At 38.5% G+C, this 16,323-nt stretch overlaps 2 protein-coding genes across 3 annotated transcripts in view; one reads left to right on the top strand and one right to left on the bottom strand.

Moving 5' to 3' along the window:
- Positions 1-417, bottom strand: part of DNAH8 (dynein axonemal heavy chain 8) — a 152,249-nt gene extending 151,832 nt beyond the window's left edge. For both annotated transcript variants that reach the window (XM_075146803.1, XM_075146804.1), the window contains exon 1: positions 295-417. In XM_075146803.1, the coding sequence (XP_075002904.1) occupies positions 295-402 (108 nt within the window). In that variant the 5' untranslated portion in view covers positions 403-417. The remainder of the gene's footprint in view (positions 1-294) is intronic.
- A 7,460-nt stretch (positions 418-7,877) lies between these two features.
- Positions 7,878-15,349, top strand: GLO1 (glyoxalase I). The gene is made up of 6 exons (XM_075146801.1): positions 7,878-8,020; positions 9,168-9,250; positions 10,648-10,788; positions 11,620-11,687; positions 12,772-12,861; positions 14,970-15,349. The coding sequence occupies exons 1-6, from the start codon at positions 7,940-7,942 to the stop codon at positions 15,056-15,058; spliced, it is 552 nt and encodes a 183-aa protein (XP_075002902.1). The 5' UTR covers positions 7,878-7,939; the 3' UTR covers positions 15,059-15,349.
- The last annotated feature ends 974 nt before the right edge of the window (positions 15,350-16,323 follow it).

Raw genomic sequence — 16,323 nt, 5'->3', positions numbered from 1 at the left:
TAGTGGCTTTAACCTCTTCAAAAACAGCAAGGAGAATGAGAAATTAATCTAAATGCTGACTTCTTTCACAAGAGTCCTGTAAGACACTGAATTCACAAGATATCCTGACTATTTGCTGAAGTAATACAGCTATTCATTGTCTACCCAAAAAGGAGAGCAAAGAGCATGATATAGCTTAACATTCAAAAAATGCAGTTACCAGTAACTTTAGTTATGTGACAATAGTGAAACAAATAATGAAATGAAAATAGCTACTTCTAAAGTTTTTAGTTTTTAAAATATATAAGAGGATACCTCATGTATAGTTTTTGCACTTATACTGCTGTCATTCGTACAACGAACAAAAAATAAGCATAGTCCTACGAATTTGTCTGGTGTATTGTCCACATACAATTGCATCATTTTACTTCCTTTTACAACTCCTGGAATTGTCCGACCACATTCTGAAAAGAATTTCATATGTGTCACTATTTTTAAAAGTAAGGGTATTATAAAATGCTTAAAATCAATACAATGAAATAAAATTCAACATAGAAATAATTTATTTTCCTCTTTTGTGTGTAAAAGAACCAAAACCAGCAGAATTCCTGGCTGTAATTAACCACACAATTAAAAATCTACGCCAAACATATAACATATGTCTTACAAAGCAATTTTGGCACATTGTACTGCACTGAAAAGGAAATTCACTCAGGCCTATCATTCTGCGTTAATTTGCTGGTGACTGAGGTACTTTGGTTGGTTATTTGCATTCACCCTATCAAACAAGATGTCATGCCTAAGTAAGAAAATAGAGAATATGAGATACCCTCAGGATGTCTGTGGATATAATCCTATGCAATTTGATTGTTTCATATGAATAGGTAAGGGAACAACATATTCAGTGCTTAGAGAATCATTAGGGATTTTAGACATTAAATTCTAATTCTCTACCGACTGTGTGAAAACTAAAAAATTTCAAATAGTTATAATAAATGCAAATTCAGACAGGTTTTATGAAAGTACTTTCTAATAAACTGCAGGCATACCTCCTGTAAGAAAAAGTTGCAACCAATTTAAGATTTCAGAAGAACTTATCTTTTTCTAGCCTTCCTTCCAAGAATGGATAAAATTGACTGAATTTTTTCTAAACAATTTGACTTGAAGCAAGCATTTAAAATATGAATTTTCAATCCTTATAGCAAAAGACTGCAAAATTATGAACAAGTAAAACCAGATTTTATTCTGGGAAACCTTAAACAAAATTAACAATAGAAGACACTATTACATCTGCCTGTATTAATATTGCTAAAAATTTACCTATTCCTGGTGCTTGTCCTTCTTGATAGAAAATTTTCAATGTTTTACTTCCTCCCTTAGCAAAGAATGAATCAAAGGCTTCCAACTGTTAAATCAAAAAGTGAATACTTGTTACTTAAAATATTTTTATGTGCCTTTAAGACATGCAAAAATAATTTGACCATGCCACTGTTTAAAGTTTCGGTGGCACATAATGCTTATCCTCAAATATTGTGAAAAGTTACAAAACAACAGAATAGATATTTCAAATATCAAATTTGAATCAGAACAGTGATAGGAAAATGAGTGACACCCAGGTGGACAGAATTTAATCCTACTCTTTTGAGAAGACAACATTGTGCGAAAATAAAAGAAGTAAAAGCAAGACAGCTCTAGAAATGCATGCTGTGCTTTCACTTTGGTTAATAGGCACTAGTGAATAACAGGGTTAAAACTGAGAAAAATACAGAAAGAATCTCCCCCAAAGTACTGAAAGAAAAGAAAAACTAGTAAAGTACTGAAAGGGCAATGACAAAAATCAGAAAAAGATTCACTATTACAAAAGCATTCCAACCTGAGAGGAAGAGAAAGGCAAAATAACTTTTGGGCTTGTATGATTTTACCCAGGACGTACGACGTGAGCTGTCCCTGTGGCTTCTGCAAATAGCTTCTGGTTCAAGCCCACGTACAAACACTCACTGCATGAATACACATACAGACTAATGCTTTAAAGGGTAAAACTTAACTTACAGATGTCAGACATGATATGTATATGGGAATTTACTAACTGACAATTTGTAAAAGGACAATGTTGACACAGCCCCAGCAGCCTAAACTGTTTATGAATAAACTAAAACTGGAAATGGGAAAATTTCCAACTACAAGAAGTTTTCAGATGGTCCTGGTGACAGCAAAAAAAAAAAATCCTCAAAACCAAATCAAAACTAAAAAACAAAAGCCTTAAGAACCCAAAGGTTCTCAAGTGTCTGAATTAATCAAACTCAGTGTAGAACAGCAGTTTTACATGAAGTCAGGATGATCTAAAACTGTATACCATTTAGCAACTGTAAAAAAAGGAAATGTTAGTTGACTGACAACATTTAAAGCACCTCTATGTTGCGTAAGCATAAGAAAAACAGGACGGTTTAAGTACATTTTATGATACATAAGTATCAATAAACAAACAATAAACAGCAAATTTGGACTGGGACTAAATTTGGCTTGTAAGTAAAGAGCTGAAGTTCTAACGATTTGTTTGATCAAAGGAGACAATATCTGGCTGAGTTTTGAATGCTAAGTGAAATCTCTCTAACAGACAAAAATAACAGCATGCAATCAGAGAAGGCAAGAATCATATCTTTTCACATACTTTCACATACAGCCATACTGAGTTTTGATACTCTACTAAAAGAGCAGTTTAGCTCCTGTTTGTTCAAGCACGTTGAAACACTATGAAAGACACAACACTAAAGACACACAAAGAATGACTGAGCTTTCACAAGTTCCACATGTTTGGGATCTACTCATTCTACAAACCCACTATCCCATCTTTTAAACATTCAAAAATAAACAAAGCACTCAAAACTGGAAATTATTTAATGGGTCTTTCCAAATGTAATTACATTAATTAAATGGTGCAGGATTAATCTTCCCTCTTATTACTAAATAACACTCTTAATTTTCAAAATGTTCCTATGAAGTTACACATATTTTGGCAGAATCTTTGGCATTTCAGGGAGGACTTGCTTAACAAATAGAAGCTATCATCTTTAGAATATAATAACGTCAGGCTGAGATGGATGAAACTTGTTGGAACTGGTGACAAGAATCCCTTGGGTCAAAATAACAGCAGTAATTATATTTTCCTTGAGGTGGCAAAGATGAAAAAGCCACAACCAAAAACCCTGGGAATAGTTTCCTGGCAGATTTGCAAATAAGCTGAATGATTTAGTCAAGTATCATTTTAGTTAAGTTGTGTGCCTTATTAATCACATTTTCTGGCAGAAACAATCTAAATGATGGATAACACTTCATATCAAAGGGGCAATCTGCTACATATTTTGACTAAAAACTGAAATCAACAAACACACAGAACAGACTCACCGAAGGGGCATCCAAAATCATTTCTTCCACAGTTGTTAAGTCTAAACCTAGCCTGACACTGAGAACTTCAAATATGTATTTATATGAAGCATCGACTTTCGTTCTTCGATATTCTCTTGCTTCTTTATATCGAGCCTAAAACATTAAACATGTCTTTCAAACTAAAAATACACAAAGTGATTGCAACAATGAGCTGCTACTGAACTTGCAAAAGATGCTGAAATCTACTGTCTTGTATTATAAGACTACATAACTGCTCTACTCTTTAAAAATATCTAAATTTTCAGAGGCTATCAGCAGAACAAATTATTAATTATTATAAAATATAAAGTCAACTCTGAGGATATGTCAAGGAAAAGCAAACATTAAATATACTACAGCTAGATTTTAAGATATTTGTGTGCCATATTAACTGGTTTTGTTTTTCACAATCAATATTTCAATTTATTATATTAATATAGAAAGGTCACAACATCAATTTAAAAGTATCTAAAGCAGGTAAATATTTGCAGGAACTAAGCTGGGTACAGCTTTGCTTCAGTGTAAATTATTCAGTTAATATCTCCTGCTTCCTTCCTCTATTACTTTAAAAGAAAATCTTAAAATACTGCAAACATTAAAAACAAAGATCACTCACTTTTTACCAGGAATAATTTAATAAAAGAACAGAATATAAACAAAAAGGAAAGAGAAAAAAAAAAAAAGAAAGAAAAAGAAAAAAGAAACAATTAATATAAACTGAATTTAATCTGAGAAAAGAACCAGAAATCTATTTCAAGACCTAAGCTTGAATACTAAACCTGTTTTTCTTTTAAAACTTCTTGCAAGGACAGAACTCCACTAGTGCTCCGGCAAAACCTAGACAACCTTCGGCTTGCAGCAGAAAAAGACTCTTGGGAAGAGGAAAAGCTTCCTATTTGTCGAGTATGGTGAATAGATCTGGCTACGGCATCTTCTGATGTAACAGGAGCAGGCACAGAACTCTTTGCAGTGAGATTAGGCCCAGCAGTATTTGTGGCAGCAAGACTGGGCCTAGCACCTTCTCCAGTGTTTGAACGACCTTTATCATTTTTTCGTACCCCCTCCATTCTGAAATCTGAAAAAAAAAAATTGTGTTTATAACGATTCAGATTTTTCAAGTCCACCTTTTCAAGAAGACCAGAAGGAAGAGCAAGGTAGGGAATAAAAACACAAAAAATGAGAGTATCTCAAAACTGACTTCCCAGGTATATAAATTGAATAGTCTCATCAAGTCCTCTTCAAGTTTTTAAGATAACAGACATTTATATACATTTTATGATACACAAATGTCAAGCTGAAGATGATTACAGAAAGATTTTTTAAAGATAATTTACCATACATTTGTATTTTGTGGAGTGAACATCCTTCTATATAATAAATAAAATTTTTAAAATATTAATACTTTCACTGAATATCTGATTACTGAGAAATAGAAATTGTTTAGAATATAAATGATTTGTTTAAATTTTAGTTTGCAAAATATACACACATATTCAGCAACTGAGGTTACAAAAAGCCTTGCATACACTTCTATACCAGGTCTTAAATCATTGCTCACATAGGCACTTACACATGATTTTTATACAAATGTCCCACCATGCATAATATTCTTAACGTGTGTTTGCAGAAGTAATGCAAGATGGAGGGTGGTGGGTAGTATTTTTTCAGTGGAAAAAATTTAATTTAGCATTAGACACCTTCAGCATAATGAAACAGAGTCAGACTTTCTCTTAATTCGGTGCCTGAACCCTGGAACACTGCAGTTCATAGGGAACAGATTCTTCAACAGGAGAAAGGAATTTCCCAGTCCATCTCCTGGTGGCCAAGGACTAGCAAGTTAATTGTCCTAGATGAGGATTTCTAAAATGGCCCAAAACAAAGTACATTCATGGCTGACTGCTAAGCTGTAGGCTGTTATGCAAAGGCAGTGCCTTCCATTTTCTTTCCCTTTCTACTCCACTAGCACATCAGCCTAGGAAAGGTTTGGTTTGTGAATCCTAAGCCCATAACCCAGGGCTACAAAGAAGCATCTAACTCCTCTCCATGTTTTCCTATTATGGGGCATACACATCCACTTGCATGTGCTGGCTGCCATCAATCCCATTTGGTAGACCTTAACGCTCACAAATATATATAGAAAATTAAATGTTTTATTCAGTGTGCTCAAACCTACACATGGATTGAGTAACTAGTTTTAAGGCACCGTAATAATCAGTAGAGCTATATCTAAAGTCCTTACCTTGTGTCTAATTTTTCCTTTAAAAGTAGCTTTTTCAGTTTCACAGGGATGTTATAATGGAGAAATATTTTATAAAACAAACCTTAAGGTACGCCATTAAGGTCATACCCAGAATAACAGATAAAAACAAAAGCACGGAAATTTCTATTCTACTCTGAGTACTATTACCATAAGGATTAAAATAACTATGGATTACCTTGTAGTTCTTGTGAGGCCTTAGGGTAGCCAACCACAGGTGTAACTGTGTTATATACTCCCTTAGACACTATTGCCTGATTCAGGAAATAGAAAATCGGAAGCGAGGCTGACAGGAAAAACAACACCTGGTGCTACATTACTAGCTCCTTATTTTTGCCCATGATTAGCAAAGTGGCCACTGTTCTATGGACTTTGGCATGCAATCACCTGTTATAGAAAACATTCGCCTCTTTCTTGCAGTAAAAATATTAAGAAAAAACAACTTCGGAAAGTCATAAAAAAAAAGGAAAATGTAAAATCTAAATTAATTAATTCCTTTCTTTTTCTTCATGTTTATCTGACTGGGCTGGTCATCTATAAGGTTAGCAGTGGTACTTTCCTCCTCGACACTTAGGTGGAATAGGTTGGATGTTAATTCCCTTGCCTTTTAACTGGTCCTCTTTGAAGTTAGACAGTGAAGTTGGTACCTTCCCCTAAAGCTCAAGATGAGAGAGGTGAGGTTCTTACAGCTCTCTTTAGGAACAAAGACTACATTGCATACTGACTTCCTCCCTGACTCTCCAAGTATCTGTCTGGTGGCTCAGCTGAGATTTTCACACTTTTCAAAAACCAGCATGAACTCCAGCTGGCTACCTATCCTAGTTGTAACAGCTGATGTGCTTTTGTATTAGAACTTCCTTTCCTGCCCTATAGGGTGCTTTAAACCTTGCCTACAGGACCTTTTCATGTAGAAAAAGCGAGTCTGGTTTCCAGCACAAGTCTTAGAAGGCAGGAAGAGGATGAGGTGAAGGACGGGAGGGAGAGTGTAGGATTCCCAAGTGTAGAGCACAAGGGATACCGACTTCTGTCTCTCTTCTGAAAAGCTGAGATGCCTTAACCAGCACTGCGGCTTTGTCAGAGAGATGCAGGCAAAGAGCCTCACCGACCTGGCTGGAGCGATGCCTCACAACGCGGGGAGAGGGGAGCGGCCCCCCAACAGCACAGCCATCAGCCGTTGCCCCCTCAGAAGGGGGAGCAAGCCGCGCCAACGTCTGCCGCGAGAAGACTCCTCCGCGCCAGTCCTCCCGCGGCCAGGCGTTCTGCCCCGGCGCTGGGGCTATATAGCGCGGCGGAGGGAGACGGCGAGTCGTTATGCGCCTTGAGCGTTACGAGCCGCCCGTTAACGCTGCGACGCTACTCGTGCCTGGGGCTCGCCCCGCGCGCCCGCTGGGGAGCTGTGGGCGCTGGGGCGGAGACGCCGGTGCCGCTGCGGCCCCGGGTAGGCTCGGCCGAAATTGGACCCCCAGCAGCTGAACCGTAATTCTGTGGTAAAGACCGTGTTAGGCGCCGAAGAGCTCTGCGCAGCGACGTACCGTAAATTCCCTTGCTCGGGTTGGTTTGAAATGTACCTACGGAAGTTACTTCAGTAACGCCGTGGGAGTGCTGCACTGTTAAAGCGCTTTTCTCGCCATTACCAAAAGTGTATTTTTTTCCAGAATCGTCAATCGCTGTTTTTCATGCCGAGTTTTTGAAGGATTATTCTTCTTTTTCAGACCTGAAATAATTGTTTATACTAAAAGGCCACTGCCTAACTCCAAAGGGCGTCAAATTCGGACTCCCCCCACAGCGCCGGCAGGCAGAGGCAGAAACCATCATCTCGGTACCGAACCCAGCGCACCGCCGGCGTGTTTGCGAACAGGGCTGAAGGCGCAAGCCCGAGTTTCCAAACCACCCCGAGATGCCGCCAGTCGGGAGGATTTACAAAAACAGCACCGTTCCGCTGGAGCTGGATGCCCGCGCCTGCTGGAGGCACTGGTACGGTACCCTCTGCCTGCGAGCGGCAGCTAGAGGAACGCATCATCACATCAACGCGGAGGATCCATGGTTTCATTCCACGGTTCGGCTAATGAACTCCAGGGGTCAGGGGGCTCCTTCCCGTTAATGCTTATAGCAACGAACAGGCAGCACCGCACCTGATCGGATACCTCCTCAGCACCCCTCGGGCGTCCCCGCCAGGTAGCGGCCAGGGGCCAGGAACGTCCCCGGGGCGGGGCGGGGCGGAGCCGAGCACCGCCTTCCCGCGGGCGCCGCCACCGCCTCCTCCTCCTCTCCTCTCCCGACATGGCGGCCCCAGCAGAGCTTAGCGGCCTCAGCGATGAGGCAGCCTACGGCGCCTGCTCGGAGCCGGATGCCAGCACGAAGGTGGGGTGGATGGGGGTGACGAGGACGCTCCGGGGCTGCGACAGCGCCGGTACCCCCCCGCCTTGCTCTTTGCCGGGCGGACGTGCGGTGGATGGGAAGCGGCGTGGGCCCGGGAAGTGTCCCGGCGTGGCGGAGCGAGAGGGGTGGCCGGGGATTGCTCGGCAGGGAGCTGCCCGGACGCTCGGGGTGCGCCGCCCCGCCTTGTATGGGGAGACCGACCCGGTGTCGGCCAGCCCGGTTCGGTCTCACGTTCCGTGGTGAAGGGCGGATCCGCTGGGCCGGTCGTTGTGAGCTCCCGTCCTGTCCCGTACCGCCCCGCGTCCAGGCCTGCCGTGGCGCAGGCAGCCGGGTCGGCCCCCGTGCTGGTGCGCAGGGAGAGGAGAGCCAGCACTCGCTCTGCGCTCGGCCGCGGGGCGATCGGGTGGTCCGGGGGCTCTTCAGCCAGCACATGCCAGGGTTGCAAACAAAATGCCCCAAAACACCCCAAACAATTTTATTTTTTATTAGGAGAACCTTGTAATTGCATTTCAGTATCTGTCTTTTTTTTTTTTTTTAATACATCTGTCAAAGCTATCCTACCATTCACTTTTCATCCGCTTAGTTGTTCATTAGCCCTTGTTACATAGTTACCCTGTGGCTTGAGGAAAATACCCTTACAGAATTGCAGGCCGGTTTTGCTGCCAAGATATCATCAAGCTTGACATAAATTCAACACCTGTGCAATGAAATAACAAATATAATGAGTTCAGGAGTTTAGCTTTATTTAAATTATGTCTGCAGTGAGGCCTAGTATCAAATATTCATGTGGCTAGTGTGCTTGCATGAAAAGTGGTTCATATGCAGTACAGCTCCATAAAAGAATAATAAAGCTGATACCCTTTTTTTTATACTGCTGATAATATATATTGAGTGATACCAATGGTGGTATTGTTTATTTTTTTTAAACATTATGTTACAAAGGCATAGTTATTTAACACAAATCTGTATGTGTAGGATCAGAACAAAAGGTTTTGTTTAAACTTAATGTAGTACTCTATTTGTTACTTCTAAACCTGCTCGTTTTAGATTCATTATTAACTGGCATCTTTGTTAATACCCATAATTAAATTCTAGTTGATGTATAAATAATAAACCTTTTTTCCCCCAGGATTTTTTGTTGCAGCAGACAATGTTAAGAGTAAAGGATCCTAAGAAGTCACTGGATTTTTATACAAGAGTTCTTGGAATGACGTGAGTAGAAGTTGTATGCCACAATAAGTTTGTTTTTCCTGCTGTTGTTCTGAAAAGTTTTTGTTATTTTGATGTAATTATACTAATTGGTCTAACTACATAAACAGTGTTGGCCCATCAGCTGATGCCCAGTTGGACAGTCTGGCAATCTCTGAGAACTCCCACAGCACAGTTAATGCCTAAGCTGCAAATGAACTAATATTGGCCTTCACTAGAAATTTCTTTTTTTCTTAAATAGGTCATTAATTATCAGTGTACAACTTGCTTACTTCCTCCTCACTGAGCCTGCAGCTAACTGGTAACTTTTTTGACGGTGCTTATAATCAGGAGTCATTGCTATAAATCCTGAAATTAAGTTTTCTACTAGTTCTCAAAGGTGGCGTATGACCACCTCCAGTCATAGGAGACCAAGGCAATGGAAGCTGGAGACAAGGTCCAAACTTAGTCTTTGGAGAAGGCTACTGGGAAGCAGATGCCCTGCAGTAGCCTAACGTGTTTATGCTAAGGCTCTGTGCACATTCTTGACATTTGAAATGAGTTATTTAAAAAAAAAAAAAAATCTAGCATATTTTTAAACATCTTGAAATGAGTCCAGACTAAAGTAAAATGAACTACTTCCACTTAGTGAAGATGTGGGTAAGAAAATAAAAATTGAATACCTAGTAAGCTGAAAAGGAAATTAGATTTGTTTTGCATGCCTACCTGTTCTGGTTAAAAGTCCTACATAAAAATGGTTTGAACTATTCCACATCATCTCTGGAAATTAGGTGAAGATAGAGATGTATCAAATATTTCACAGGAAAGTGGGAGACATCTTGCATCTAGTAAAGGGATAAATTTTACAAGCAGCTTTTTCTCACCTCAGGTATTTTTTAGTTGATTAAATTGTCACATTTGAAATGGATTTCATCATTATACCTAGCTATTGAAATTGTAAAAATACTTCATCTAAAGGTATGTTTGGTTTTTAATCCTGCTGTGTTATTAAACTTTGTCTGGTGCCAGTGAGCTCCCCAGAATGAATAAGTTTCAAAGTAAATCTTTTTACTCCTTGGTGATACTTTAAAGTGGATAAACATAAAGATCTTCCTAAGGAAATACAGACAAGTAACAGAGTGGCAGCCTCAAGACTTGAGCCTTTGTACTGGCTTTGCTATCCAGTTACTGATAGTTTGGCTTTTAAGCATCTGATTTTTCTCATTTTTGTAGATTTGTAATGTGTTCTGGAATGTTTCTATGTGATAGTTCAAAATGTAGCTATTTTAAGATGTGGATTACAGTCAGAAAGGTAAAAAATCACAGCAATAATTCTTCCATGGGGGAAGCCTCTTGGTTTATTTGCAAGCTACCTGATGACCTTTTTAAGTTACTATTTCAAAATAATTGTTGCCATTTAGACTGCTTCAAAAATTTGACTTTCCTACTATGAAGTTCTCGCTCTATTTCCTGGCGTATGAAGATAAAAATGATATCCCGAAAGATAGAACTGAGAGAACAGCTTGGACCTTCTCTAGAAAAGCTACACTTGAACTGACACAGTAAGTGTTAATATAATGAGAGATGACATTTAGCTAACAGTGATTAAGCAGAAGTGGATGAGTGTAAATCCTCTTGGATTGAACAAAAAAAGTAATCATTACTGTGGAAACATCTTCACTGTCAGATAGCCTTAAAATACAGCTGAGATCTTGGATACTTGGCAAACTTAATCTTTCTCTTTCAAGAGCTCTTTCAAACTGCTGGGTGAACAGTGGAACATAAACACAAAATAATGCTTGTTGTATTTTGAGTATGCATGCCATCTGGGTAGGGAAGCCACAGAATTTAGGAAAACCCAACGTGATTAGAATTTCCTTTGGATCCCCAGAGCATCCTAATAATGGATAACTATTGGTTTTGGAATCTGATCAAAAGAGGTATTAAGTCAAAACATACACTCCCCATAAACAGGACAGTTTGGTTAATGCTACTAATCATTGTAATTGTGCAGAAAGAATCTCCCAAATACCCCACTGTCTTGCTCGGCTTCAGGACCTGCTACCCTCGCTGTTTGTTCCGCAGTGATGGGTAGATAAACTGACTCATGCAGCGCAACCTTCTCTCTAATCTCAATGAGACAGGAGTGTCCCGGACTCATTCAAATGTAGAACCTGAATGCTAGCGAAGGGCTGTGAACATGGCTGGATTAGCCCCGAGACTATCCCTAGGACCTGTGATTAGGAAAAATCTTGATAGTTTAATGAATGCAGCCAACAGCTGAAATTCTCTGGTTTCTTAGGAGAAGCAACTTACCCTCCTGAGGAAACACAACATTTAGGATTTGTTAATTTCGATGCTTTTCCTCAATGTGTAATAATTACTTCTTACAGCAACTGGGGCACTGAAAATGATGAAAATCAGTCTTACCACAATGGCAATTCAGATCCCCGAGGATTTGGTAGGTCTTTAGTTTTGTGTTTGTAGTTTTTAAGGTTTGGTTTATTGTGATTACGTTTTTTCTCTCATGTATTGAGGAAGAATGGAGTTTCAAATGTTTTTTAGAAAACATTATATAAATTCTGTGCAAAGGTTGTTGAATGGTATACACTGTAGGCTTTATTTTTATGAGAACCAGTAGAGAAAATATTTTAAACTTGTGTGGATGAAAAGACTTTTTTAGTAGAAAAGAAGAAAACGTACTAGCACTAGGAAAGAAAGGAACTTGCATCTCATCCTTTATCTCTCTTCTTCCAGCATGTATGCTATGAAGGATTTTGAAAATAGGTAAACAAACGTGTTTCAGTGTAATAAGCCACAGTTACACTTTTTATAAAGAATCTAATCCTTTGGCAAGCAAACACATGCTAATGGTAACTACTGAATGAAGAATAGTAATTGCTCTTGTGTATCAGATTATCACAGTCTTCAGACTGATTTACATTTGGATTTCTATTTTATAATCCATTGGTTAACCATTTTAAGCTAGAAGGAGAATTCTGTTTGTAGCACTACGGATAGTATTTGTGTGGCTCGATTTGATATTTTCAGTGCTTGAAAGGTCACTGACTTGTGAAATAAGTGTCATACTCAATCTAGCCACTTGACATTTAAAGCTTCTGAATTGATTTGTAAGCTCAGGCCTTTCACACTGCAAGTGTTAGTCTTTACAAATACAGCATTAATGATAAACTCTTTATACTGTTGAACTGAGGAAATGCAACAAAATCCTGTTATGTGGACATGCTTTGGGAAAGGAAATACAGATAAAAGAGTTTGATTGAAAATCTTATTTTTTCCAACTCCAGATAATATTCTCATCTAAACAATATGAGATATTTTAACTCTAAAGTTCCTATTTTAAAAGGCATTATCAAAAAGCCAACTTTCTGAACGAGAATAGTATTATCCAAAACGCTCTTCTTTCTGGAAGCAGTTTTTCTCGTATACAACCATATCTTACGTGCGCTACAGCATGGAAACTTTTTCCTAGAATACCTAGCAATACTTACAGTGTACTTCACTCTTTTTACCTTGTTGCACAGGACACATTGGAATTGCTGTCCCAGATGTCAATAAAGCTTGTAAGAGGTTTGAAGAACTAGGAGTGAAATTTGTGAAGAAACCGGATGATGGTAAGTCTTGATCAGAAATGCAAGACAATTTTTTTCCTTGTTTTTAACATATACTGCCCAGTAGATCTTCCTGGAAAGCTGGGTAATATGTTTCTAGTAGTTGTCACTGCTTAGAAGGTGCTAGAACCAGTTACCCCTGCACCCTCTTACCGTGGGGAAAAGTGATAATCCATCTCGATAACAACAGTTAATCAGTCTAGCTACGTGCCTTATGTATGTAGTCTGCCCTTCACTAAAATTCACGTGCTCTGTTGATGTCATAGTATACTACTGCCTAGAGTTACTACAGAATTTACTTCAACATGGATCAAATTCCCACCTTTCATATCTGTTTGTTCTTACCATATGAAAGTAAGATGACTCAGAAAGCATAATTACTCCCACCCATTAAAACTGAGTAATTCTTGACTTTTCTGGCTATTTTTATTTAAATCCACCTAATGCCACCTACTAGCTATTATCATTTTAGTTGTTCTGTCAGCTTTGGTAGAAATAGCCTCATTAGTCTATATCATATTTGACTTGTATAACTTTCGCTAAAAAATGCGTAACGTGTAGCTCAAATGTCTAGAGAATACATAAACAGAGAATCTCTATGTCAAAATAGCCTAAAATGCAGAAATCAGTGGTGACAAGTCTTGCTTGCCATTTTTCAACTGGATTCTCTTTCATGAAGAGACCTCATGAGCATTTTAGGACTGATGCGTTCCAAAACAGACATCTAGTACTTGGCAGCATGCACAAATCTGTGATACTACTACTTCTTTCTGGCTATAGAAACTAGACTGCTGGCTGTACTAACAGTGGGGTTTTTTTTAGTTTGAAAGTAATATTAGTACATGAAGCTTCAGTTTACACATATTGGAATTGATCTTCTAGATTCCTTGCTAGAGGAATATGAACAAGTAACTGAAAAGAGACTTAAGGGATTTTCATCTTATTCATTTGTTCTCCGCTGAAGCAAATGTAAGAAGTGCAGCTGAAAACTTAACTTGAACACAGATGTCTTGATTTAAGAATTGAACTTAGTATTTCTAGCATTTTAGAGTTTCTGAGCCCTTTTTTAATTTGTTCATCACCTGGTGAACCTTGAGAGAGTTGAAGTGAGAGCTCCTGACTTTGATTCTGTATCACTGCACAGCTCTAAGTTTGTATGAGGGGAGGGAAGCTTAGACTGTAAATGGAATAAATCACAGGAAAGAACTCTTGAAGCAGTCAAGGGAGGGAGGGCAGAGAGCAAAGGCTGTTTTTTAACACGAAGAAATAAAATTGATGCAGCAAATGCGGAGGAGGAGGAAGTTTTGAACTTCACTGTTTGTGGAGCAGGCTGAGAGACCTAATGTTATTTTTTCCCCTACATTACTGAATGAAACATCTAGTATTCTCTCAGAAGTTTTTGTAACTAGAATATATTAAGAATTAAGTTGGTTCTGTCACAGTAAATAGCCTAATAGAGCAAATATAATTAAAAGTGTGTGGCTAACGCTTCAAGATAACGTGTTAAGCTGTGCTATCCTGATCTACTGTTGAAGACAACTTTTGGGAACCCTATTTAATGAGTAATATTTTTTTCCAATAGTAAAATTTAAAACATTCCTGCCCGCATTTCTCTGTTTTATGAAGTGATGCAAATATGTACTGTAAACCACATCGTGGGGGAAAAACAAACAAAAACCAGTAACGTAAAACTTCAGTATGGAGGCAGGAATGATGGGAGATGAACAGAGCAGAAGAACGCAGGATTTTATACTGGCAAAGCCAGATCAAGAAAATATGTCAAAACACCCTGGAGCACAAAAATACTTTTTCTGAATTTAGAGGATGAACACTTACAGGGGTATATGCAGAATTTCAGTCAACAGAAGATAGAATTTCAAAGCGACTTTACAGCTTTGTTGAGAGTAGGATTGACAATTTAGCATACAAAGATCTAATGCTGATTAAAAATTAATCTGGATGTTTTCAGAATTAGCTGTCTAAATTTGAGTTAATTCTCATGCAAAAGGAAAAAAAGGAAAAATACTTTTCAAAGTAGTCATATTTGACATTAAGAACTAGTCATGTAGTCTTAACTTTATCTTGTTGTTTTTTTTTTTTTTTTCTAATAGGGAAAATGAAAGGACTTGCATTTGTTCAGGATCCTGATGGCTACTGGATTGAAATTTTGAATCCTAACCACATGGTCACTCTCACTTAGTTCTGATGAAGTATATTATATAGGAGATGCACACTTTCAGTCCCCTGGAGAAAATCTGTAACAGTGTTTTTGAAGTTCTCGCTTAATGGAGAGGAATCGGTCATGTTCAGAGTCCCCTCTAAAACTATCCCCTGGGACCTCAATATACTTGAATTCCTTTTTGTTGTCCTGTGATGCCGCTGCAATTTGCTTCCAATTAGCAATATTCAACCATCTTTTGGAAAAGCGCTTACACAGATTCTCCTCTTGAACACTGATTATGTTAATATTTCAATAAACACTCTCAAAAGATATGTGACTAGAAATTCATTGTATCTCACACTGTTTAGACTTAAACTAACAACAACAAAATCCTGTGTTACTACCAAGTAGTAGCATGTTTATGAAAGTCCTGATCTTACTTATATTATGCCAAGCAAAACTCTTTAAGGAGCAGCCTTAAACAGCCTTGCCTGGAACAAGAAACTTTGTTGAGGCAATAAATCAGTCCAGCAGAAAGAATTCAGTCTTTCAGCTTCTGGCTGCTGATTGACAGCCAAGATAAGAGGTCTCATAGTTGCTAACTCACAGTGATCCTTCTTGTCTCTTCCAACACTAGAAAAAACTTGCTCACAATTTTTGTTTCAATGAAAGTCTGGGGCTGTGTTTAACTTAAATGCTCTGTATGTTCTGCATTAGGAATTTAATGGAAGAGAGTATCTGAAACAAGTTTCCTACTAGTAGATGTTTTGATCTGCCCTCTCAAAACGAGTGATGGTTACTGAAATGATGCCTGTACGTAGCAGGAAAACGTGACATTTACGTATGTTACACAAAGTACTTGATTTTACACTACCTGTTATGAACAGTGTAGAACATGTCGAGTTTTGAAATCCTGTTGTTCCTTCCAACAAGGAAAAAACCCTCTGCCCTCATACTGCGGTTCAAGTAGCACTTAACTCCTACTAAGTCTTCAATTATGTGACTATTGAATAGTGTAATGGCATTGCAGTTCACTCCTAAATAAAGCATTGGTGCAAACTACAAAATAATTTTAAAGCAGTATGACCTGTTGCTTTGCTAATTGTTGAATCCTAGATAGCTGAAAGGCTATTTGTTTTGGTTTGTGGATTCTTTTTTGAGAAGAAATCTGATAAAAGATAGAATATGAATTGGGAATACAGTAGTGAAGAAGATAATTGTGTGACTTGATTAGCAGGATGTTTTAGTAACTTAATGATAATGTGCAGAGTTAGTAACAACTGTCAATAACTCCCTGGTTTATA

Source organism: Calonectris borealis, chromosome 3, assembly GCF_964195595.1.
Source record: "Calonectris borealis chromosome 3, bCalBor7.hap1.2, whole genome shotgun sequence".
Taxonomy (NCBI): Eukaryota; Metazoa; Chordata; class Aves; order Procellariiformes; family Procellariidae; genus Calonectris; species Calonectris borealis.
The sequence above is the reverse complement of the archived record's forward strand: the minus strand, read 5'-3'. Positions and strand labels throughout refer to the sequence as shown.